Source organism: Solanum verrucosum, unplaced genomic scaffold (genome assembly GCF_900185275.1).
Source record: "Solanum verrucosum unplaced genomic scaffold, falcon-dt-bn FXZP01000009.1, whole genome shotgun sequence".
NCBI classification, from domain to species: Eukaryota; Viridiplantae; Streptophyta; class Magnoliopsida; order Solanales; family Solanaceae; genus Solanum; species Solanum verrucosum.
Window position 1 is genome coordinate 3,914,746 of NW_026020231.1, and position 22,787 is coordinate 3,937,532.

The following is a 22,787-nucleotide window of genomic DNA, read 5'->3' on the forward strand; positions in this document are numbered from 1 at the left end:
CGCCCATCATAATTGTGGTGTTAGGGCCAACTTATGCACATCACAACTACTTTTCACCACTCGACCTGCCATGGCTAATAAACGTTCTTTTACACCACTTGTACATGTTTTACCTTGTTTGCTTGATATTGGAAGTAGATAATCATGGGAAAGATTTTGAGCTTCATCATGTTGGTCAGGCCAGCAGCAGACTATCAGCCTCAGGATTCGAATTCTTCAATCATGGAAGATTGTCTCTGAGTAGGGCTCACACTTCCACCTCGACTAATTTTGAGTGCATCTAATGCCTTCTGTATTTCCATGTTCATAGCACTGTCAACACTTCCAGATGATAGTTTCTTGTGTGCTTTCTGTAAATGAAGCTTAAGCGAACTGCTGCTCAAGCCAGCGTTCTTTCCACAGATGGGGCAAACCTTCATGATTGGCTTCCGTTGTTGCCATTCCATAGAAACCTTACCATGCAACTTGCGATCTAGGTCCAAAAGAATCTTTGCAAAGCCATCATTAGGTTGGGCTCGGCGATGAACTCGTCTCAATGTATTCCATGCCTTCAACAAAGTTAACTTCCTGCACCATATAAACTTTCCATTATGAAATTTCTTGCATTATTCCCCGACAAATGACATTACTAATCTATATGCCCAGTTCTAATAAGCAACTCATCTAACTGCTTCTGAAAATGGCAACAGAGAACTTTCTATGCAGAATAATACCAAGTTTTGAGAGACGGTCACTCAGAAGAAACATTTTTGTTCTTTATAAAACATAAGTTAATTCATAAACGATTCATGAAATTTTTCGGCACTTACTTCCTGAGCATTAAATAAGCGAGAACTACTGTAGCACTCCTGCTTCTCCCTTCAAAGCAATGAACCAGAACCTTCCCACCCTTCTCTTCAACATGGTCGATAAAATTATGTGCTTCTTCAAAGAGACCACTGATATTAGAATCTTCATCATCACATATCTGCCCATACAAAAAAAGTATTAACAGACATGCAACCTTCTGCTACTATATAACAAACATAAGAGTCGGACAGCATCAAATTGCAGTAAAGAATTTCTGAGAAAATAAAAGGCCACAAACAGATTACTCCCTCGGTTTCAGATTACTTGGCCCATGTTGACTTGACACACCCCTTAAGAAAGCTTTTATTAGGGGTGTATTTTACTAAACTAACCTTTTTAATGATACTTGAAAACTATAAATTTAGCTATTACTCATACTAAGGGAAGAAAGGAAAATATAATAAAACACTCTTGAATTTTCTAAATCGGACAAGTAAAATTAAACATCTATTTTTGGTGTAGGGGCCAAAACGGAGGGAGTACTTCAGTTGCTAATATAAAAACACCAGTAAGAAACAAGAACTACTTCCTCCAGCATCAAAGATTAAAAGTTTTTAGGATAATTATTTTATAGTATGGAAAAAAAACAGGTTCAGCTCAGTAGCCACAAGATGAAGACTCAAAAATATTAAGAGAATTTTAGCACCTTCATTGCTTAAGAGACAGAGATTTGAATTTGTCAGGATGTATGAAACACAAAACATACAATTTAAAGCCAGATTTTAGCCAGCATGAAAAATATAAATCCAACAAAAGCAAGGAGGCTTGTAGAGATTTGAGCACTTACAGAAAAGTTTTTATATTCAAACAAATCAGGAAACTGGGAATCTGACTGCCCAGTTTCATTTGCACACAGACATAAGATATGTGTGATTCCTAAATGCTGCAGTGTGTATACAGATCTAGCAGCAAGTGCCCCACCGATAAACAGACTGCTCGAGATTGCAGATGGTTTTTCTGTACTTGCTGCATCAAAAATCAATGATATCCTTTCCAGAATGTGCTCAAGCCTGACCTATAAGTTGCAGAATTTAGAAAAGGATTACAACATAGTCAAACTCGGGTGTCAAGTGTCTTAAGAGACATGCTGAGTAGAAGATTGGCACCTTCAGCTCATAAGCATCGACCACATAATTACTATCACTTCCTTCAAAGAAACCTGTATTAAAATTGTTTTCCTGGCACATTTTAATTGCATCACTTTTAAGCATCTCAGTCCATTGCTCCAATTCTTTATTTAATTCTGCATCTACCTGAAAAAGAGAGTTAAATGATTGTAATTGGGAGAAGGAGCTTCTTGACTTAGGGTTTTCTTTTAATAGAAGAAAATCTCCAGAACAGTATATAAAGTCATGCCACAACCAATGACAGACAGGAAAGGAACATTAACAAGGATATGAAAGAATTTTGTGCCAAGATATAAATAAAACTCTTTAGTCATAGCCAAGAAAATGTAATGATACCCAGCATATTTCATATGCAAATGCACATCATAATGTTTATGGAAAGCAACTGTAGTAATAAAATGTTAGTCGCAGAAAATCAAGTAATTATCAAGAGAAGCCAATCAAACTACTCTTTTGTGAATCACCAAACTTAGCACAAATACCGTCCTTTTCCTCCGTTAATAGGAAACTTGCCACACATTATCTGGCACCAAACAAGTTTCATTAAACTAATAAGACAATAAGTATAATAAATACTTAAATACTAGTACTCTAGCACAAACACCGTCCTTTTTCTCTGTTGATAGGAAACTTGCCACACATCCTCTTTACATTTTAGTACCCAAAGGAATATTATTAACCATTACACAATTAATACCGGGAAAGAGAATATCTTGTCTAAATTTGGAAAACCACATAATAAGCTTATCAACTCTTTTCACTTTCTTGTTGGAGTAAAGTCGTCTTTAGTGTTTTGTCAAGAGAGATTTTCAATGTACATCACAAACCTTAGCAAATTTGTGAAAGTCACGGAGTTTTGATGTCAAGCGGAGACTACGAAGTGGTTCACCACTGCTCTTATGGCACTTCCCTTGGCTATCACGTGAATTAGGAGAAACCATAGAATCCAAACTATCTCTGTATCCAGAAGATGAAGGTCTAGGGGCTGTTCTCTGACACTCAGATTCGTTCGAATCCAAATAGGTCTCACTTGGCACCCGTTCTTTGCTTGGTGTTGAAGGACAATGTCCAACAAAACCAGCAGATTGAGATGGCGACTCAGGAATTACCATGTCTTCTTTCTCAAGATCGCCAGCAGAAGCTCTGTTGATAACACCAAGAAATACTCGAAAGACGCTATCTAGTTTCTGATGAAGGGTGAGAAGGAATATATGAAATCCCTGCAAGTCACGCAGAGCTGCTCTAAATCCAATCCGAAATTCATGCCCTATTGAAGCCAAATCAGCTGCCTGATTGTTGTTCATTGCATCAGAAGCCTCTAGAGAAGATCCTAATTTTCCTCCTGTAATCTCGTATAATAATTTTGAAGCATACTCAGGACTGTTAATAAGGAGCTCAACCAGCTTAGGATAATTTTCTTGATCACTTGCACGCTTTCCTGCAGGTGGTCTTCGAGGAACCCCAGAGTCTATTGCTACAACATGAAAATACGGACATGTTGTCTCATTTGAAGTTTGACTTACACTCAGATTGCAGGATTTTGGAGATTCTGTAATGTCAGATAGGTCAGAACTCTGTGATATTAATCCTGGGTTAGGAGTGCTTATTCTGCTATCTACAGAATTAGCTCTTCTTTCTTTCTGAAGTGCCCGAATCACTCTTGGCCTATATCTATCAATTGCAGAATCAAAGGCTGCCGCTAATGCATCCAAGTTCACAGAATTCACTTTATCAGCCAATAATAAGTTTGCAGGATTTCCGCGCCATCTCAGATGGCGACATGGAAGTCGATCTTCATTTCTTATGACAAGATCCAACATTAAAACCCTACCTAGGGCAGCTGCAGTCCTTTCTCCTGCTTCTCGTGAATCAAATGCATTTGAGCTCTCCAATAGAGGGGACCCATGGATGTAACTGAAATAGCAGGTCATAAAAGCAATAAAAGTATCAAAATATAATTTTAGCATCATTTAACATTGCCTTAGACTAGAACTAACTGTATCTTTTGTGACAGTAAAAGGGGAAATGTAACACAAGCACTTCCCAAAGTGGTCCCTGTCCTAGTGCACCGTAATCATCTAACTTGGTCTTCCACTCCACTTTCCTACCTTTGCCTCCTTCATCTTTAACTATTTCGTTTAAGTTGTTTTCATAATCATTAAATTAAATATTCCAAATTATTGATTTAGTAATATATTCAAGCTAAACAGTAAAAAACATATATACATATGCATCAAATCATGATTATGTGTTAGTATGCATTGGTAGACCATACATACAAATACAAGAATGAAGCAAAGAGTTGCTTCTCATTCCACAAGAGGGCATCAGCTGAGAGAAAAGATTGTCAAATCCAGCAACAGCTCCTCGGTTTTGGCTAAGGCTTTCTAAGCGAAGCCTAATTTGATAAGATTTACAACCTAAAAAGAGCAAAAATTATCTATCAAATAAATTCGCTTCCCATAGTAAGTAACAGCCTCTTGATTATATTCTCATAATTTTCAAATTGTGTTCATCTAAATTACCATCCTTCTCAGGCACTAATCCACCAGCAAAGGGATGTTAAGAAACTGGGTAATTAATGTAAAAGTGCTCTAATGCTCCACAAAAAGATCAAGTTGCATACGCACTTCATTAGCAAAAGGCACCGGCTTAGCTCAAGAGCTTCCAGAAGTTCTGAACACGTCATTTCCACAATCTCGTCACCTTCTGAAATAGCTGCATCTTTTGCTTTTTCTGCAGCTTCCTTGATCTGTAACCACTCTGGACTACAGTTATGAATAACCCTGGACTGCAATATTTGGATACATAGTTAATGATATGACCTACAAAATCTAGCTAATTAAATATATAAACAATAACAATGAAAGTGAGAAGGAACGACTTGTGGAGTTTGGACACCTAGCCACTTTGCAAATTCATAGCCAAGACGTTCTGATTGTGTTGCCATCCTTGAAGAGGATATCTTTATAACAGCTGCAGCTTCTTTTGGAGAAGCATCATCATTTTCAAGTTCGTTAAATAGCGCAAAAAATACAACACCTCCAGAATTTACAGTCACCTGTGTTCAGTTGACATGAGTAAATAATTATTAAGAACACAACAATAATGTAAAATGCTCAAACTGTGGACATAATGTGTAGTTGACTTTCCCTTTGCCACTCGGTTCTTGTTAATAATAAATATAAAAAGTTGATTTTACACCACAAGTTCATTACTTTCTTTAATTCCCTCTCATACCAGAAAGTATGTTCAGTTGAAAATGATGCATAAGATTATCAAAATCAAGAAGTTCCTTGGTAAAAGAAAAGTTTAAGGAACTTGAAAAGAAAAAAGAGTTAGATGATTAAGGATAATGCTACAACTTTTTATTTTGGCCATACTATACTTGTTTCAGTCAATTCTACATCTTATTCAGGCAATCAGGTACCGACGAAACACAATGTCAAAACTGAAATACCTCTAATGCTTTATTAGTTTCATCCTCGGACTGTTCAGTACTACTATTGTGCTCCGTGTGGTGAAGAGAAGACAGCATGTTCCACGAAAAGGTGCTTGATTCAATGTCCGAAACCGCAGCTTTTCCAAGTCTCTCCCATAAACTTACTTCTGTTGTTGGCTCAGATGGTAGAGGATCAACCTGATCAAGACTCAACTCTTCTGCACTGAACAAGAATTATACTGGAGCTACATTATGGTTGTAGTTTGTACTTTATTCGTTTATAAAGCTCAACTAGCCCAAGCAATTATTTGCACAATAGACAGAAAGAAGAATAAAAATTCCCATACTTTTAAGAATAGGGTCCACAACAACAGCTAAGACTTTGCTCTCATCTGAAAGTTTTTCATGAAACAAAGGTGTGTTATAACATGTATCACTCATTTAATCTCAATATTTAAAGGAAAAACACAGTTCCCATTCTTCCACTTTTTTAAGAAGTGTCGACATTGTTCTAGACTCTCATGCAAAAAGAAACTTCATCCCTCAACTTGAAGAAGCTTAGGAGCTACCACAGGAGAAAAGACTTCTACCAAATGTAGGTACATATTTTTCACTTGATTTCCTTGTGAAGAAGAAGATGAAAGACAGATAGGAGATCTTTTCACATGCTCCAAGTCCTATGTGTAGAAACAGAACATGAATATGCCAACTTACAACTTCCTCCATTTCATTAGGCACTTTTTCCTTTTTGGACGATTTAAAAGATCGACACATTTCTATATTTGAAAATTCTTTAACATTCTAATTTAGTCCTTACAATATCCTCTTGGGGAATTGAAGTTGCATCTGTTGATAACACGATACTATGGGTACTTTGATTTGGGAGTGTTCTACACCTTTGCATTATGTATGAAAAGACTTTCTTTTTTTCTTAAACTTCATGTCAAGTTAAACAACACCATATAGAATGAAACTGATGTAATAATAACTTTCACCACGGATGTCTATAATTAGTTATAGCTCTAGGCTGCATATACTCGAGTATAATATAACAACGAATTTCAAGGAAGACAACTCAAATCTGGCTAAAAGAATCAAAATCACTACTCTCAAATCTCATTTAATGCTTTTTCTTTCACAGGGGACTGTAGGGAATGTGTGTGCCCAATACACAATAGTTGGACTATTAGCTTGGGTAAAGCATCAATGTCAGTTTCTTGGATCAATAACGTGAGTAAGCATCAATCTAAATGATCATTTGCTACCACTAACCTTAATGGCATGCTATCTGCTCGTCTAGGGAATCCAGAAGAGCGGTACTTGCTGCTACGTTTACGGACCAGCTCAAGCCATTGGGCGAACCGATACGCCGGCCCTGCCGTGATATCCCCCAACATATACAGCACCTGCAAAACAACAATGTTCCATCCACCCTTCAATTATCCAATCCCCCAAACTTCAAAAAAGCAATTAACAATGAAACTGACCCGAGAAGTGACAGTGAGGGGCAACGGGGCCTCAGGCTCGTCCGATCCCAGATCGAAATCTTTCTCCTCTTCTCTCTGCAAATACATAACTTCTTCCCACTTATATAAGATCGCTATAAGCAATACAAATCGACAGAACCCAGATCTATATAATTCAATACACACACATACTGCAACTACAGTAAAACTAAAAGCTCATAATGATTAAAGTGCGATGCCTATATCTATATGGTAGGATTTTTTAGTGAAAAAGGGGACATGGGTGTTGTTGATTTGAATATAAAAGGTAATAATGTGAAGGAAAGAGAGCGTGCCTGAAAGGAGTACATGTCTTCTTGATTCTCATTGGTCATTGCCTTACTTTTCTTTGAAAAAGTAAAGTAAATTTTGCCGCTTTTTCTGGGTCGTTGAGAATTTGAGAGAATACGGTAAGTGGGGTTCAAGATCAATCAAAGCTGTTTAGCAGAGAGCGCTTTTCATGGAGATTTTAGATCGAAACTCAGGTGAGTCGCTTCCTTTTTTAAGTCGACAGTGATGATGACACACTCACAGTCGGCTGCTTTATGTTAATTTACGGATTTTGAATGCAGTCCACGGCGAATCTAGAAATTTTGCTTAATTATATCGAAATTTTAGTATATATATATATATAAAATAATTTTTCGATGAAGGTTTCAAGTAACATCAATGGAGCTAAACCATCACATAGGTAAGGTTCATGCATGTATTTCCATTCACTCTTGCCAATTTTAACTAAACATATTCGATTAAATTTTTAAGATCTGCCTATTTTGAGAAATATTAACCCATGTTCAATTTAGCATAGAGTTAAAGAAAGTTAGTAGGCGCTGGTCATGTGATACTATATCACGATATAAAATCGTGAGATGAAATCAGATGATTTAGAAATTTCATATCATATTAAATACAAAAATTGATCCACAAGTGTTTATATTTTTTAAAACAACCTCCCATTTATATTTATTAACCATTTATTTCATATGTAAATAAAATTTATAATCAATATAAATAAGAACGGAGGGAGTAATACTTTTTTGACCAACAAATAGCTCAGTGAGTAAATTGTTTGTACTATGTGAGAGAATTATATTAAATACTAGTACACTACTATTCATGTTCAATTTTTTTATTGAATTAATATCAACTAAAGCTAGATGAAACATTTACTTAAGTGGAGAACAAATAGCTTTATAATAATTTTGTTTATTTGGCAAGATTGAATAAACAATTGTGACTATTTTAATAGTTTTACAACTTATGAGATTCTTATGTTTATGAGAAAATATAGAACACAAATATTTCATACTATATGTCTAAAGAAAACTTCAACTTCATCTCATAATTTCATATAATGATATTATATCATGATTAAACTAAAGATACGTAAGTAATGAAGAAAGGTAGAAACCATCGTTTGATAAGGCTGCGTAGTATTAGGTAGTGTAAAGGCGGACCCTCAACTCATTTAGACTTCACTATTAAAGTATGTCAAATGCAAACTAATGAACAAATGAATAGTTATTGAATTTGTTGATCAAGTTCATGTAAACAGCTATCTAAACACAAATTAGGCCCTACATCAAGATTAACACTCTAATTATCTTCTTCAATATCAAAAAAAAAGATATTTGGGCCTGGAGTTCCACCTCCAACACTAGCACCAACAGCCACATTACTCTTGCCAACCATCCGTAAGACCTGTTCAGTTATTTTTCAACAAAAAAGAGAAACTGATTACAATGAAGTCAAGCTCAAGTAAACAATAACAACAGCAGATATGGGGAAGGTAAGATATACGTAAACCTTAACCCTACTCGTGGAAGGTAGGTAGAAAGACTGTTTCCGATTAGACAATGAAAGGCATTTCAAACCAGTTTGAGAAAGTAAAATTTCTTGCCTGTTTGTAAATGTTATTGGGGGGGTCAGCACCCAAGTTTTCAAGAACACGAGCAGCCACACCTTTACCACCGCGCAACAATCCAAGTAGCAAGTGTTCTGAGTCAACATAATTATGCCCTGAATCACAACGAATGATTATACCATCCAACAAAAGGCTAGGCTGAAATGGTTAGACAGGGGGTACCTAGTTGGCTGGCTTCCTCTCGAGAGAGTTCAAGAACACGCTTTGCATGACGAGTAAAAGGGATTTCCACTGCAACGAATCCACTACCCTTGCCAGTAATCTTCTCTACTTCAATACGAGCATCTCTCAAATTAATTCCCATGGATTTAAGAACCTTAGCAGCAGTACCACCAATAAGACCCAACAGAATTTGTTCTGTCCCAATTAAATTGTGACCTAGTCGTCTGGCCTCTTCTTGTGCAAGCATAATTACTTTTACTGCTTTCTTGGTGTTGCGCTGCTCAGACATTGCTTTTGGGACAATTCGACACTGTTTGACAAAAGTTGCAGCTGCCACTTTTGAATGGAGAGTTTCTCCAGATTTTGCATCTAATACATTGCACCCTCGCAGTCCTACAAAACTCTTCAGCTTTAAGGAAGGAAATTTTACATCACATATCATTCTAACACTTGTTTGATTTTTCCGGGATCCATTGAATTGTCCATCCCTTTCACCAGTAACAGCAACTGAAGATGGAATGTTTATTGACTGAACTAAAGCTCTAGCCATGATGGACCTGCAACCTGAAAAGAACATCATTAACAAACATCAAAATAACAGGTCAGAACAACTCAAATGAAGAAAATTAGTTCTAAAGTTTGAATCTTTACAGATGTAATGGGTTGAATTTCAACACAAGAAATAAAGGGTCCAAGTAAAAAAATGCAGAAACACCGAACTCAAAACATACCCAAAACCAAATCTTGAAAAGAACCCTAATACCAATCTGTGTTATTCACCAAAGTCGTGTGAGAGCTATGTATATATAGGAATTTTACTTGCGTACCAATTTAGTTGTTTTCCTATAAATAAGGGTTTTCTTTATTATAATTGATTATTGCATATAATTAAAGGAATTTTATTTTTTGGAAAAACTACTTAATAAGACATACTTTACTACATATATACTTACTTTATCTCTAGTTTAAGAAAATTATACATAATATCACTTTTAATATTTATACCATATATTTTTAAAGATTTTAATTAATGGTACAATTTAAATTATTTTTTCATTAAAATTTAAACTCCTTATTTCTCATTAAATTTAACTTCGAATTAGACCGAGGTATAATGTTGCTTCGGATGGTGAAATCAGATTGTTTTCAAAGCTTCTTGTTCCATAAAAAAAGTTGTGTCGCATTGCAGATATTCTCTCCATTGAATATCAGAGGTAAGCTCTAATCAACTAATTCCTCAATGCAATAAAGTGGACCTCAACACCACCATCTATAACATACCTCAAATTCAACAAAATTTCTACTTTTTTTTTCATTATTCTCATGTATCTTGATTTACATCATGTTTATGTATTTGAGATAGAATTTATATTGTTGTAAAGTTTGAATTTATAAACATTTACAAATTAGATTATAGGGTCTTCATCTGCCAACATTTAAGCCGAAACTTTAAGATACAAATAAAGAATTGATGAAGAAGATGGAGTTTATAATTATAGAATTACTATGGTTTATGATTTTGTTATTTTAGAAAAACTTGTGAGAGTTGATACACAAGATTCTGTAAATCCGTTTGAGTTGTTAATTATTCATCAATTAATCCTTTAATTAAGGAAATAAGTTACACCCTTTTAATTCAAAGTGATAAATGGTGTATCTTGACTTTCAAAATCGATGGATACATGCATTTCGTGAGTAATGATACATGTATCTCAATTACTCCTTTAATTAAGAAAATTAGTTGCAACTAATTAATTTAAACAAATAAAATATGTATCTCGATTTTTAAATTTGGCAGATACTTATAATTCACGGATTCAGACTCATGTATCCTAAGCACGAAATATGGTAGATACTTGTATCTCAACTACTCCTCTAATTAAGGAAATAAGTTACAACTAATTAATTTAAACAAATAAAATATGTATCTCGATTTTAAAATTTGACAGATACATGTATCACACAGATTCAGACTCGTGTATCCTAAGCACAAAATATGGTAGATGAAGTAGTATTTGAAAATATTGGGAATCTTAGTAATTAGAACCCAAACTAATAAGATTTATGTAGTTTGCCCTCTATTTTTATCTTAGGTCAATAAGGATTCAGTTTAATGAATTAGTTTGACTTAACATGAGAAAGAAAGAAAGAAAGAAATACGCTTTAAATTTTTAAAATCGATTAAAAAGGAAAATAAATAGTATAAAATGGGATACAGAGAGTATATAATATTTAATTAATTTTAAAGTTCTAAGCAATATTATTAAGGAATTTCATATTTTTAATATAGTATAATACACATATTTAATGTTTTATTTGCTTTTTTAAAACTTTATTTATCGTCAAACTAATACACATTATTGGGGAAATGTAAAAGATTATTTTATTTAATTATTTGATTTTTGCAAGTGATGTCCAAGGCTCACTTAAGATACTATCTATTTACCGAAAATAATATATATATATAAAAGAACCTTAGGCCCGCTTACGTAGCGCCACTACAAACCAGAATTCCCTTTTAGTTTATTTATTTATAAAACTAGTCTTCCTCTTTCATGAAAAGTTATGAAATTTATGAAAAGTTGTGACTTTGATGAAGAGTTGCGACTTTTATGAAAAGTTGCGACTTTTATGAAAAGTTGCGACTTTTATGAAATGTTGTGCCTTTTATGAAAGGTTATTACCTTTTTGAAATGTTGCAATTTTTCCAAATAGTTGTAACCTTTCCGATAAGGCACAATAAACATTTATTCACACTACCCTTTGTTGTCTATAAATAGAGGGATTTCCTCTCATTTTAATACAAAAAAATTCTGAGCTTCTTCTTCTTCACAATTAAATATTTGTGTATTTTCCTCCTATTGAGTGGCTCACTGACACCATTGCTTATGTTACAGATCCTGATATGTATTTTTAAAGTCATTAATTTATGCTTATGTTATAAAGGATAAATGATAAGATGTACTAATAATTTTCATTTTTCTTTACATTATTAATGTTTATTACTACGTAATCTTATATGTAAGATAATATAGTATTTTAGTTTTAATTACGGATAGGTTTTAAGTATTATCTTATAAATTCCATGATATTAAATTCTCGCATGAAACGCATGTAATTTTACTAGTAAATTAATAATTTAGATCTTGAATTTCGAGATCTCATCGAAAATGACTCTTGGATGATTTTATTTTTTTTCTTCTTTTTTGGCAAATTTTCCTGATTTAATTGAAAAAGATTGTGAAAGTGAAAACTTGGACCAAGTATATCCTGTGGTGCTTATATTTGGAGTGACAATAACTTTTGTTTTGTTTTTAGTTTAAGATTCAAGCCCTAGTATATTGTTCATGTATAGTGCACACAATATGACACCCATCATAATTATGGTGTTAGGGCCAACTTATGCGCATCACAACTACTTTTCACCAGTATAGCCATCTGATAACTCAACCTTCCATGGCTTAGACAGGCTAATAACGTTTGTCAAATGTAAACTAGTGAACAAATAATTATTGAATTTGTTGATGAAGTTCATGTAAACGGCTATCTAAACAGCTATTTAGTAAGATTGAATAAACAATTGAGGCTATTTTAATAGTTTTGCAACTTATGAGAATCTTATGTTATGAGAAAATATACCACATAAAATTTCCACGTCCAAAAAAAACTTCAACATGATATAATGATATCATATGAAATGGCCAAATGGGCCTAAAACTTTTTGAATGTTATAGTATCAGGTAGTGTAAAGGCTGACCCTCAACTCATTAAAGTATGTCAAATGCAAACTAATGAACAAATAGTTATTGAATTTCTTCATGTAAACAGCTAAAACAGAAATTAGGCCCTACATCAAAATTAACACTTGAATGCTTCTAATCATCTCCTTGAATATTTCTAATTATCTTCTTCCACATCATAAAAAAAAAAAAAAAAGATACTTGGGCCAGAAGTTCCACCTCCAACACCAGCACCAATAGCTACATTACTCTTGCCAACCACGCATCCGAAAGACCTGTTCATTTATTTTTCAACAAAAAAAGAGAAACTGATTACAAGGAAGTGAAGCTCAAGTAAACAATAACAACAGATATGGGTACCCCTACTCGTGTAGGTAGGTAGAAAGACTGTTTCTAATTAGACGAAGAAAAGCATTTCAAACCAGTTTGAGAAAAGTAAAATTACTTGCCTGTAGGTAAATGTTATTGGGGTCAGCACCCAAGTTTTGAAGAACACGGGTAGCCACACTTTCACCACCGCGCAACAATCCAAGTAGCAAGTGTTCTGTGTCAATGCAATTACGCCCTGTATCACACAATGAAATGATTTTCAGAATAATTAGACCATCAACAACAACAACAATAGGGGCTGAAATGGTTAAACAGGGCTACCTAGTTGGTGGGCTTCCTCTCTCGAGAGTTCGAGAACACGCTTTGCACGACAACTATAAGGAATTCTCACTGCAACGGATCCACTACCCTTGCCAATAATCTTCTCTACTTCGATACGAGCATCTTTCAAATTAATTCCCATGGATTTAAGAACCTTAGCAGCAGTACCAGTTTCCTCACCAATAAGACCCAACATAATTTGTTCTGTTCCAACTAAATTGTGACCTAGTCGTCTAGACTCATCTTGTGCAAGCATAAGAACTTTTACTACTTTCGTAGTGGTGATCTCATACTTTGCTTCTGAGACAATTCGACACCCTTGTTGCCGTTTCACAACCACTTTTGAATGGAGAGTTTCTCCAGATTTTACAAGTAATGCATTGCCCCCTCGCAGTCCTACAAAACTGTTCATTCTAACACTTTTCCAGGATCCATTGAATTGTCCATCCCTTTCACCGGCAGCAAATGAAGATGGAATGCTTATTGACTGAACTAAAACTTTAGCCATGATTCATGTACCTACATGATAGCAAATCAGAAAAGATCAACAAAATCATTAAGTAAAAACATCACAATAACAGATCAGAACAACTCATATGAACAAAATAAGTTCTAAAGTTTCAATCTACAATAATGCAGAAACACTTAATTCAACACATACCCAAAACCAAATCTTGGAAAGAACCCTAATACCAATCTGTGTTATTCACAGAAGCCGTGTGAGAGCTATGTTCTATATATATAGGAATTTTACTTGGTATCGAGTTAGTTTTTTTTTCCCTATAAATAAGGGTTTTCTTTATTATAGTCGATCATTAAGTATACTTGAAGGGATTTTATTTTTATTTCAAGTCAATTAGGATTCTCTTTAATGAGTTAATTTGACTTGCACCAGAAATAAAAGAAGGTAAAAGAACATTTTTTAAATTAAATTTTTATTAAATATAAAGATGTGACATTCTTTTTAGAATTGACTAAAAAGAGAGGAGAGTTTAATTGATTTTAAAGTTCTAAACAATATTATTAAGAAGTTTTATGCTTTTAATGTAGTATAAATAAATTATACACATATTTAGTTGAATTTTATTTGCTTTTTTTAGAACTTTATTTATCGTCAAACTAATACACATATTTGGAAATGTAAAATATTATTTTATATAAATTTCTTTACAAGACTCTTGGAAGATTTATTTTTTTGGAAAATTTTCCGAATTTGATTGTGAAAACTTGGAATAAGTAGATCCTAGGGTGCTTATATTTGCAGTGGCAATAACTTTTGTTTTGTTTATAGTTAAAGATTCAAGCCCTTGTTTATTGTTCACGTCACCCATGCTTTTCATTATTTTTTTTTAAAAAAACACACAATATGATGCCCATTGGTGTTAGAATCAACTTATGCACATCACGACTATTTTACACTAGTATAGATACCTGATAACTCGGCCTACCATGGCTTAGACAGGCTAATAAAGATTTTTTTACACCACCTATACATGTTTTATGAAGGTAATATTGTAATGAATAGTTTGGGACATCCTAAAGAAAGCTAGAAAGCATTGTTTGATAAGCCTGCATAGTATTAGATAGCGTAAAGGCTGTCCCTCAACTCATTTAGACTTCACTAGTAAAGTCTGTCAAAAATAAACTAGTGAACAAATAGTTATTGAATTATTTGTTGATCAAGTTCATGTAAACAGCTATCTAAACACAAATTAGGCTCTTAACTAACACTTGATACTTCTATTCTTCTTCTTGGATTTCGACTTTGGAATAAACAAAAAATGAAGAACAAAAGCCAAAAACAAAAGAAAGAAAGATCCTTTGACATTTAATGGTGACAGAGCTATTTACATTATGCTGTCTGATCAGAAAACTTCAGGGAGTGGCTTGCCTTCAAGAAATGACTTGAACAATACAAGTGATCTCTCTGGCTGTGAGAAAGGAGCCTCATGAGAAGCCCCTCTGATCGTCGCAAAGGAGAGGATATTATCATAAACATGTGTCCATCCACCAACCTAACACAGCAAAAAAACGAAAAATGAAATGAACTTTTGCCTGAAAAACAGCAAACTGGACGTGATGAAATAAGATTGTTTAACTTCTATACATTAACAATGTAATTGCAACCTTCTAATGAATTTTAAATTGCACTGTTAGTGGATGTATGAGTTTAAATTTATCCATATATATTACCTGTTGTCCTGCAAACCAAACTCTATAGGGGACAGTTGTGTTCAGCTGCATCTGCCTTGCTAGTTGTTGAACAGTTGCTCGGCTTCCAATCAGTGGAACGACAGAATCTTGATCCCCACTGTTTCGAAAGAGTTTTAAGAGCATTGGTGTTAGACGTCAAACGAATTGTCAAGCTCACATGAGGAATTAAGTGCATGAAGGGACATTAGATGTGGCTGCATTTGTACCTGTATATTAAGACTGGGATTCTTTCTTTGACAAGCATTCCTATTATGGAGATGGTTGGTATCTCTATGTCAAGCAGTTGATAGTCCAAAATGCTGTGGAAGCAATGAGAAGTATCTGTTATTTAGGGAGTTGTAAACTGGCAAATTATTGTACCAGAGGCAATGGTCAATAAAAAACTCAAGACTAGCTATGTTGTTCGAACTTTTTAAAAATATTGCCAGGTGCACGTTGGATCCTCCATATGTAGTGTCTTTTTTGGAGGATCCAACACAGGTGCAGTAGCATTTTTGGGGTGTCCGAGCAACATAGGAGACTAGAAGATGGTGATTATTAATATGCCTGCTAAGTTGAAGCCAGTGGAATGATACACTTCATATTCTGCTACGGATTTAAGTTATATCCACTCATATGGTAGCAATTTTGTTACAGATTAACTTATGACCTGATTGTGTGAATACTTTTTCTTTTGTCACTATGCTATTCGGCTGTTGATCGTTTTAGCAAAGCAAGAACGCTTACGTGCTGCAAACAGACCATCTGCGTACTCCAACAAGCTCAGCATGAAGAGCCCTTCTCACATCTTTTCGGTTCAAGTAATTGACAACTTCATCTTCCACACATACATCTAACTTCTCGGCATTTTCCTGGTAATTAGTATCACTTAAGACAGTCAATTTAAATGGATAAGAACACGAGAGAAGCTTGACAAATAAAGGGAGAAAGTACACTTACTTGAGGACTTATAATCTTGGATTGGGAGAGCACAGAGGAAATACAAACATCAAGGGTAACATCATACTTGTCCACAAACTTACTGGTTTCTCTACTCACTAAACTCATGACTCTCGAACAGATTGGCGATACAGTGTCTCTGTAGTACTCGCTAACATATCGAGAATAATTACAAGCAGAACTAAACATTCTGTATGTAGGATCTGATATTAGACCATGAGACCAGAAGTACTCTGCCCTCGAATTAAAATCAGTAGCAAATTCCAGAACCGGATTACCTAGCTGCAACGAAACAAAAAAAAGGAGGGATTAAACAGAACTTTTCGTCTAAATATCTCAATAACATGTAACAGCAAACAAATGCATATAAGCAACAAAGAAGTACATGTGATCTGCAACTTATTTAGAAACTTTAGGATAAACTTACTGCAATTCCTTTTAGATTGAACAGCTGTTGCTTCTTGTTAAATGCCATCATGAGCTTAGCTAGTTGAGGTACATAATGTCCTGTAATTAAACAAGCCAAAATGTGATTAACAAAGAACAAAAGACATAAAAATACCAAATAATTTTCCATCTATGACACATATAAGGAATAATCCTACCTGCATAACTTTCACCAGTTAGAAACAAATTGCTTTTACTGTACTGTGGAAATTTATGGAACCAGCGTAGTAAGAAAACAACATTGTCCCTGGCTTAAGAAAACAAAAAAAGACAACAGCTTTAGAATGCAAAGCATAAAGCAAGAAATTTTAAAATTCAAAAAGGCTAAGTTCAATTAGGACAAATAAACAAGGATAAAAAAAATCAGAAAGTTTTCCAGAATCCACATTAACAATAAAGACTTGAAGATCAGCAATCACATGCTCATCATAAAAGTCAAAAAAGAAAAGATGAAAAGGAACAAGCTTTTTAGAAAATGAACCAATAGTTGGAATGCATGTTGAATTAATACTTGACAGCTATGTTGCTCGGACTCTCCAAAACTGATGCCACGCCCATGTCAGTTCCTCAAAAACTGCACTACTTTTGGAGGATTCAACACGCATTCATAGCCGTTTATAAAGAGTCTGAGCAACATAGCTTGGGAGTGGCAAAAATACCTGTTACTTCATCATTTACTGTCTCATAGGAAGAAATATCAGATGAATAAGAGAAGCCAACTCCAATTGGGCTTTCCAAATACAACATGTTTGCCTCTGCAAATATTTCAAGAAAACACAATCATATTTTCTACTTCTCAGAACTATACAGTTACCAAAAGAAAAAAAAAAGGGAAAATATTCTTGGAAAAATGTTATATCACCTTTGTTCCAACTGTGTTCATTTTTAACAAGACCTTCTCCTCTTGGTCTAAATGGTCCATTTTCAGAAAATGCACCAACCCCAAGTGAAGAACATCCAGGTCCTGCATATAAAAATTGCAAATACTCAAAAAAGATTGAAACTTTATCAACAAAAAGAACACCCAATCCCAGAAACAAGAATGTCTTGAAATTGTATACCTCCATTCAACCACAAAACTAAAGGCTTTGAAGCTGGATCTGTTTCAGCTTCAACAAAGTAGTAAAAAAGAGATCGTTGCTTCTTTTCATCAACAGTAACATATCCTGAAAATTGTTGAAACCCCACTTGAGGTTGCCCAGGCAATTTAATGATCTTGTCGGGATGAGGCAATGCAGACACAATTCCTACACAAACATAAAGAAGAAAGAGAAAAACAGCCATAGCCATTGGTTTTGAAATCTGCAAATTCGTAAGGAAATGAAGAGATTGAAAGTCAAGTTATTACTAAAAGAGAAAGAGTTATATATATATTTAGTGTAGCTGGTGCCTAGGTACGATTTTGACAGAATTCAGTAACTTTAATCTAAATTTTATATTTATATTTAAAAATTCAATGTATTACACTTTTTAAAGTTCAAGATTTATAAACTTAAAATTCTAACTTTGACATTTTTGTTAACACATAGCATGCCTAAACCAACTTATTATCAATATCATAATAATTTTTTTTATCATTTCTTGTCTGTAGTTATTGTAGGCATGGTAATATATTTGATGAGATAGAGACCAAAAAATGACCAGAGGGGAAATTCTTTTTAATTAGGTGGTGGCCTCCACTTTGCCTACCATGGGGATTGTGTCAGCACTCAAAATTCTTCTTTATTCCCTCTCTTTCATTTTACAAGGTACTATATTTTTTGTCCATTCTGAGAAAAGTGAGACCTTTCTGTATTAGAGTAACTTCTCATTTTATCTTTTATGAGAAGCTTTCATAATTAAACAAATGATGAAAGTAGTACTTTGTTATAATCAAGTACTTACCATCATTCTAAAAGTTATAACTGATAGAAAATGCATAACTTTATTTCTTAAGTAAGTCAATCAAGCAAGTGTCATGTTCGATCATGACTCCGACCCAGGCCTTGCCATTGGTAGGATGTTGGCATTACTCAACATACGCCCTCCATATCAATTTGATTGACGCGTGCTTTCAACAATGTGTAGTCTTTTAAATCGTATGATCTTAAACATGTCAAGTAAAATGTTAAAATTGAAAAAATTTACTAAAGCCAGAGAAAAGACATTTTTTTTTAGACAAATTAAAAAAGAAATACGACGCGTAAATTGAGAGGGAGAGAGTATATGTTTTAGGTTCCCAAGGGGCAAGATAATAAGTACTCCCTCCGTCCACAATTGTTTGGCAGATATACTAAAAATAGATGTCCAAGATTAATTGTCAATTTAAACAATCAAGAAATAATTAGTCACTTTTTTCCAATTCTGCCCTTAATGATTGTGTAGTTCAATTGAAAAGTTATGTGGACTTTTGGTATTCTTGATATAGTAGGGTTATATTAGTCAAATTACACCTTGTATTAAATTTTCCTTGAGGAATGTGCATGACCTTATCCTGACAAACAATTGTGGACGGAGGGTGTACAAAGTTAAAAACCAGCACATAGTAGGTCATCTTTTTGGGCAGGTAGCTAAAACACTGGAAAGGCATGTTTCTTTCTTGAAAGTAGCTTTAAAAGAATACTTTTCTATGTCTCACTAAATGTATGAAAAATGAACATAAATTATGGTGTCTAAGGAAACAGAATAATTATTTTTTTTGCTTCATCTTCAAGTAAAGAGCATGACAGGATCATAGTTTCTTTTCTTGCAAGAACTTATAAAGCTTTAGTAAATTTTACGAGCGTGAAATACACGCGCATCAATAAATATTAAATCGGCAAGTCTTAACCCTTGAAGTCATAGTAGTACAAAAGGGTAATGAAAACAGAACATAGTTTAAATATGAAACTTATAAAGACGTAACTCAACTGAAATGAATTTACTTTTTTTTTTTTTTTTTACGCTTGATAAATATTACTCCCTCCGTTCCGTTTTATGCGAGGTAGTTTGATTCGGCACGGAATTTAAGAAAAAAAGAAAGACTTTTAAAACTTGTGGTCCAAAATAAATGATAGAAATTTGTGTGGTTCTAAATCATTTCATTAAGGATAAAATAGACATTTTACAATCAAATTGTTACTTAATATAAAAATGTGTCATTCTTTTTTAGACTGACTAAAAAAAAAGTAAGTCACATAAATAGAGACAGAGGGGGAGATAAAACAAAGGGAAAATGAGATGTAGTCCACTAAAATTAGTCTTGTTCAATGAATGTATAAAATTTGATAATGACATATATATACTCCAAATTAAATACATCAATCTTGTAGACATTTTCTTTATGTATGTATTAGGTTGAATGGATTATTATAATATATAGTTTTTGGCCACCACAAGAAAAAGGAGGTCATGTAATAATAAAAAATGAAGTATCATGATTTGTCAATTCACTTTTCACACACCATTTACAAGAACCCATTATACCTTCTACTTCTAAGACAGGGTCCTCCCCACCCTACTCCCAGTCCCCTACAACACAGAAAGAACCTTTCCAAAAGTTGCACTTGCTTAAATCATTCCCTTTTCCCCACTTGCATAACTACCCAAAAGCAGAGACAGATAGACATCTAAGGTTCCGCTATTTATCGCATTGGCAAAGTTAGAAATTTTTCATTTAAATATTTTACATACACAGTATAAGTTTTTAACGAAAGTTATTCAGCTATCTTTCGATTTATGTGCCTTTGTCACTAGATTTAAGGGCCTTCATGGTCTAATCTTTGTTTAGTGACAAGCCAAGCCAGAAATTTACCGTTGCATTGCATTTGATGTTTCGAGTTGAGAAGATTCAATTATTTTATGTATAAAATAGTCTATGGTATCTATATATACAATATATTTTTTTGGGAAAATACATAAAAATCCCCCTAAACTTGGTCGAATAACTTACTTTAATACTTAAACTACATGGGCGTTTAAATACCCCCTTAACATCTTTGAAGTGAGTTTTTTTCCACCCTAAGACTATAACACCACTCTCACCCGCCACATCATAGCCACGTAAGCGCCACATCATAACCATGTAGGCACCATGTCATTAATTTTTATATGTTTTTTACTTATTTACTATTTTTTCTTAAACACTTTTGAAAATTAATTATATCAATTGATTAATTTATAAATGCATACCCCACACCTCTCTTTCTTCTTCCTTGTTGTTCACCATTATTCCAACCTTCCATACTTTCTTTTCTTCTTCTTCACTATTCAACAATTTTTAAGTCACTTTAAAGAAGAAAATTCACTAATATCACATTATCTTCTTTGAACCCTCCCAACGAATTTACCCACTTGGAGAATGGATTTTTTTGAAAGCCAATATTTTCTTGACAACTCAAATAAGAAATGAAGATTGCATAAGAAAGTTAGTCCAAAAAAATATAAATTTTATGAGAAATGTTTGAATGGATCTAGAAATCAAAATGGGTCATTCAAAATTTAAGAAAGTTTACATTTGCCAAATCGACACCAATAATATAGAGTGAAATCGACGTCAATAAAATGATATTGGTATTGAATTTTACGGATTAGTAAAAGACTAGTGAAATGAAAATAGTGGATGGAGGTGGAGATGAAGATGGACGAGGAGATGTTTCAATGGAGAAAAATGTGTATTGAGGAAGACAACAAAATGAAAAGAAAAAAAAATTAAAGAAATTAAAAAGGGGATCCACTAATTTCATTTACCTCTTATTAAGAAAATTTACATATTTTAAAGATTTAATATATATATAAAAAAAACTATTTAAATAATTTGTTATATATAGGCCAATAAAAAAAGGTCATGTGTAGTGCTTTAAAAATTCAATTTTTTTTTCTTTGTTTTCACGCACTTTCAGGAGAGTGCACTCATTCTCTCTGCCACATCATTCCTTAGGGGGTGTTTTAATCACTTCAAAGATGTTTAGGGGATATTTTTAAATACCCGTGTAGTTTAAGTACTAAAATAAATTTTCGTGCCAAGTTCAGGGGATTTTTTTTTAGATATTTTCCCTAATTTTTTCGATAAAAATAAATAATTCTCACATCATGCAACTCTACCATTGCCTCTACATTGTCTTCTTTTCAGCTAAACATTAATATCACTTTAGTACCCATTTGGAAATTAGCTGTTAACACTTAAACACAAGTCAAAGACATCTTTTTGGTACCATTTTTCAAACTCTATACTTAAACACAAGTCAAAGACATCTTTTTGGTGCCATTTTTCAAACTCTAACCTTCCCTAACTAACTTAAGAAATATAGTGCACCTAATATGTTGACTTAATTTAATGTCAATGCATCACTTTTGGACGGTAACAACGTTTTGATTTATCATTCTACTTTTTAACAAAATAGACAACCTGCTATAACATGTTAAATTTCAATAATATTCTCAAAAGTATTACAATATCATCAACGTGTTACGCGTATAATTTAAATCTTATTCATTAACCTACATTGAGACTTAGAGAAGCGAAGAGTTGGTATGATTAGAAACTCCATCTAGATGTGATATATGAACATTTGACATTTTCCCCCAAAAGATATACATACAAGTATTTCCTACTAGTACTCCTTTGTCTCAATAGTGCACCGAGTAACAAGTAAAGATGGATGGAGGGAGAAAAGATGAACAGTAGCATCTTTCCAACAACAACAACAAAAAAGACATATTACATCTTCTGCACGCTCAAACATGATGTTCTTTTTATTTTATGAATTTCATGCCAGCAATAATAATGTTTCACAAAGACGCTCATGAATTTTTCCCACTTCCACCTGC

The 22,787-nt window shown here is 33.7% G+C and overlaps 4 protein-coding genes across 5 annotated transcripts; all 4 read right to left on the minus strand.

Annotated features, from left to right (window-relative positions):
* Nucleotides 1–198: 198 nt before the first annotated feature.
* On the minus strand, nt 199–7,142 carry LOC125832479 (dual specificity protein phosphatase PHS1). 2 transcript variants are annotated; one of them, XM_049511631.1, is made up of 10 exons: nt 6,906–7,142; nt 6,691–6,824; nt 5,437–5,641; nt 4,861–5,037; nt 4,607–4,767; nt 2,804–3,890; nt 1,956–2,102; nt 1,637–1,864; nt 810–967; nt 199–567 (listed from the first exon to the last, which is right to left on the minus strand). In XM_049511631.1, the coding sequence occupies exons 1-10, from the start codon at nt 6,990–6,992 to the stop codon at nt 201–203; spliced, it is 2,751 nt and encodes a 916-aa protein (XP_049367588.1). In that variant the 5' UTR covers nt 6,993–7,142; the 3' UTR covers nt 199–200. The 2 variants fall into 2 exon arrangements, with proteins under 2 accessions (XP_049367588.1, XP_049367589.1); XM_049511632.1 differs by having other exon boundaries at nt 5,437–5,636; nt 6,906–6,994.
* Nucleotides 7,143–8,519: 1,377 nt separating this feature from the next.
* LOC125832285 (ATP-dependent Clp protease ATP-binding subunit ClpA homolog CD4A, chloroplastic-like) lies at nt 8,520–9,559 on the minus strand. Its single transcript, XM_049511424.1, has 3 exons — nt 9,103–9,559; nt 8,824–8,885; nt 8,520–8,624 (listed from the first exon to the last, which is right to left on the minus strand). The coding sequence occupies exons 1-3, from the start codon at nt 9,557–9,559 to the stop codon at nt 8,520–8,522; spliced, it is 624 nt and encodes a 207-aa protein (XP_049367381.1).
* Nucleotides 9,560–12,906: 3,347 nt separating this feature from the next.
* On the minus strand, nt 12,907–13,908 carry LOC125832287 (ATP-dependent Clp protease ATP-binding subunit ClpA homolog CD4A, chloroplastic-like). The gene is made up of 4 exons (XM_049511425.1): nt 13,716–13,908; nt 13,491–13,661; nt 13,189–13,254; nt 12,907–13,010 (listed from the first exon to the last, which is right to left on the minus strand). The coding sequence occupies exons 1-4, from the start codon at nt 13,906–13,908 to the stop codon at nt 12,907–12,909; spliced, it is 534 nt and encodes a 177-aa protein (XP_049367382.1).
* Nucleotides 13,909–15,179: 1,271 nt separating this feature from the next.
* LOC125832485 (serine carboxypeptidase-like 45) lies at nt 15,180–18,418 on the minus strand. The gene is made up of 10 exons (XM_049511638.1): nt 18,062–18,418; nt 17,863–17,964; nt 17,660–17,755; nt 17,159–17,251; nt 16,981–17,060; nt 16,554–16,835; nt 16,341–16,465; nt 15,821–15,913; nt 15,594–15,711; nt 15,180–15,415 (listed from the first exon to the last, which is right to left on the minus strand). Exons 1-10 carry the CDS (start codon nt 18,288–18,290, stop codon nt 15,266–15,268), a joined length of 1,368 nt encoding a protein of 455 aa, XP_049367595.1. The 5' UTR covers nt 18,291–18,418; the 3' UTR covers nt 15,180–15,265.
* Between the last annotated feature and the right edge of the window lie 4,369 nt (nt 18,419–22,787).

Coding starts and splice junctions, on each gene's coding strand:
- LOC125832285 (XM_049511424.1), bottom strand. CDS start 9,559: ATGGCTAGAGCTTTAGTTCAGTCAATAAACATTCCATCTTCAGTTGCT. Junction 8,886..9,102: donor TGAAGTAGAGAAGATTACTG/GCAAGGGTAGTG, acceptor GCGGTGGTAAAG/GTGTGGCTGCTCGTGTTCTT. Junction 8,625..8,823: donor CCAATAACATTTACAAACAG/GCAAGAAATTTT, acceptor ATAACTGAACAG/GTCTTACGGATGGTTGGCAA.
- LOC125832479 (XM_049511631.1), bottom strand. CDS start 6,992: ATGTATTTGCAGAGAGAAGAGGAGAAAGATTTCGATCTGGGATCGGAC. Junction 5,642..6,690: donor GCAGATAGCATGCCATTAAG/GTTAGTGGTAGC, acceptor ATTCTTGTTCAG/TGCAGAAGAGTTGAGTCTTG. Junction 3,891..4,606: donor CGGTGCCTTTTGCTAATGAA/GTGCGTATGCAA, acceptor CTGCTATTTCAG/TTACATCCATGGGTCCCCTC.
- LOC125832287 (XM_049511425.1), bottom strand. CDS start 13,908: ATGGCTAAAGTTTTAGTTCAGTCAATAAGCATTCCATCTTCATTTGCT. Junction 13,255..13,490: donor AGTAGAGAAGATTATTGGCA/AGGGTAGTGGAT, acceptor GTGGTGAAAGTG/TGGCTACCCGTGTTCTTCAA. Junction 13,011..13,188: donor TTACCTACAGGCAAGTAATT/TTACTTTTCTCA, acceptor CTTTCGGATGCG/TGGTTGGCAAGAGTAATGTA.
- LOC125832485 (XM_049511638.1), bottom strand. CDS start 18,290: ATGGCTATGGCTGTTTTTCTCTTTCTTCTTTATGTTTGTGTAGGAATT. Junction 16,466..16,553: donor CCAAGATTATAAGTCCTCAA/GTAAGTGTACTT, acceptor ACTAATTACCAG/GAAAATGCCGAGAAGTTAGA. Junction 15,914..16,340: donor AGATGGTCTGTTTGCAGCAC/GTAAGCGTTCTT, acceptor TTGCTTCCACAG/CATTTTGGACTATCAACTGC.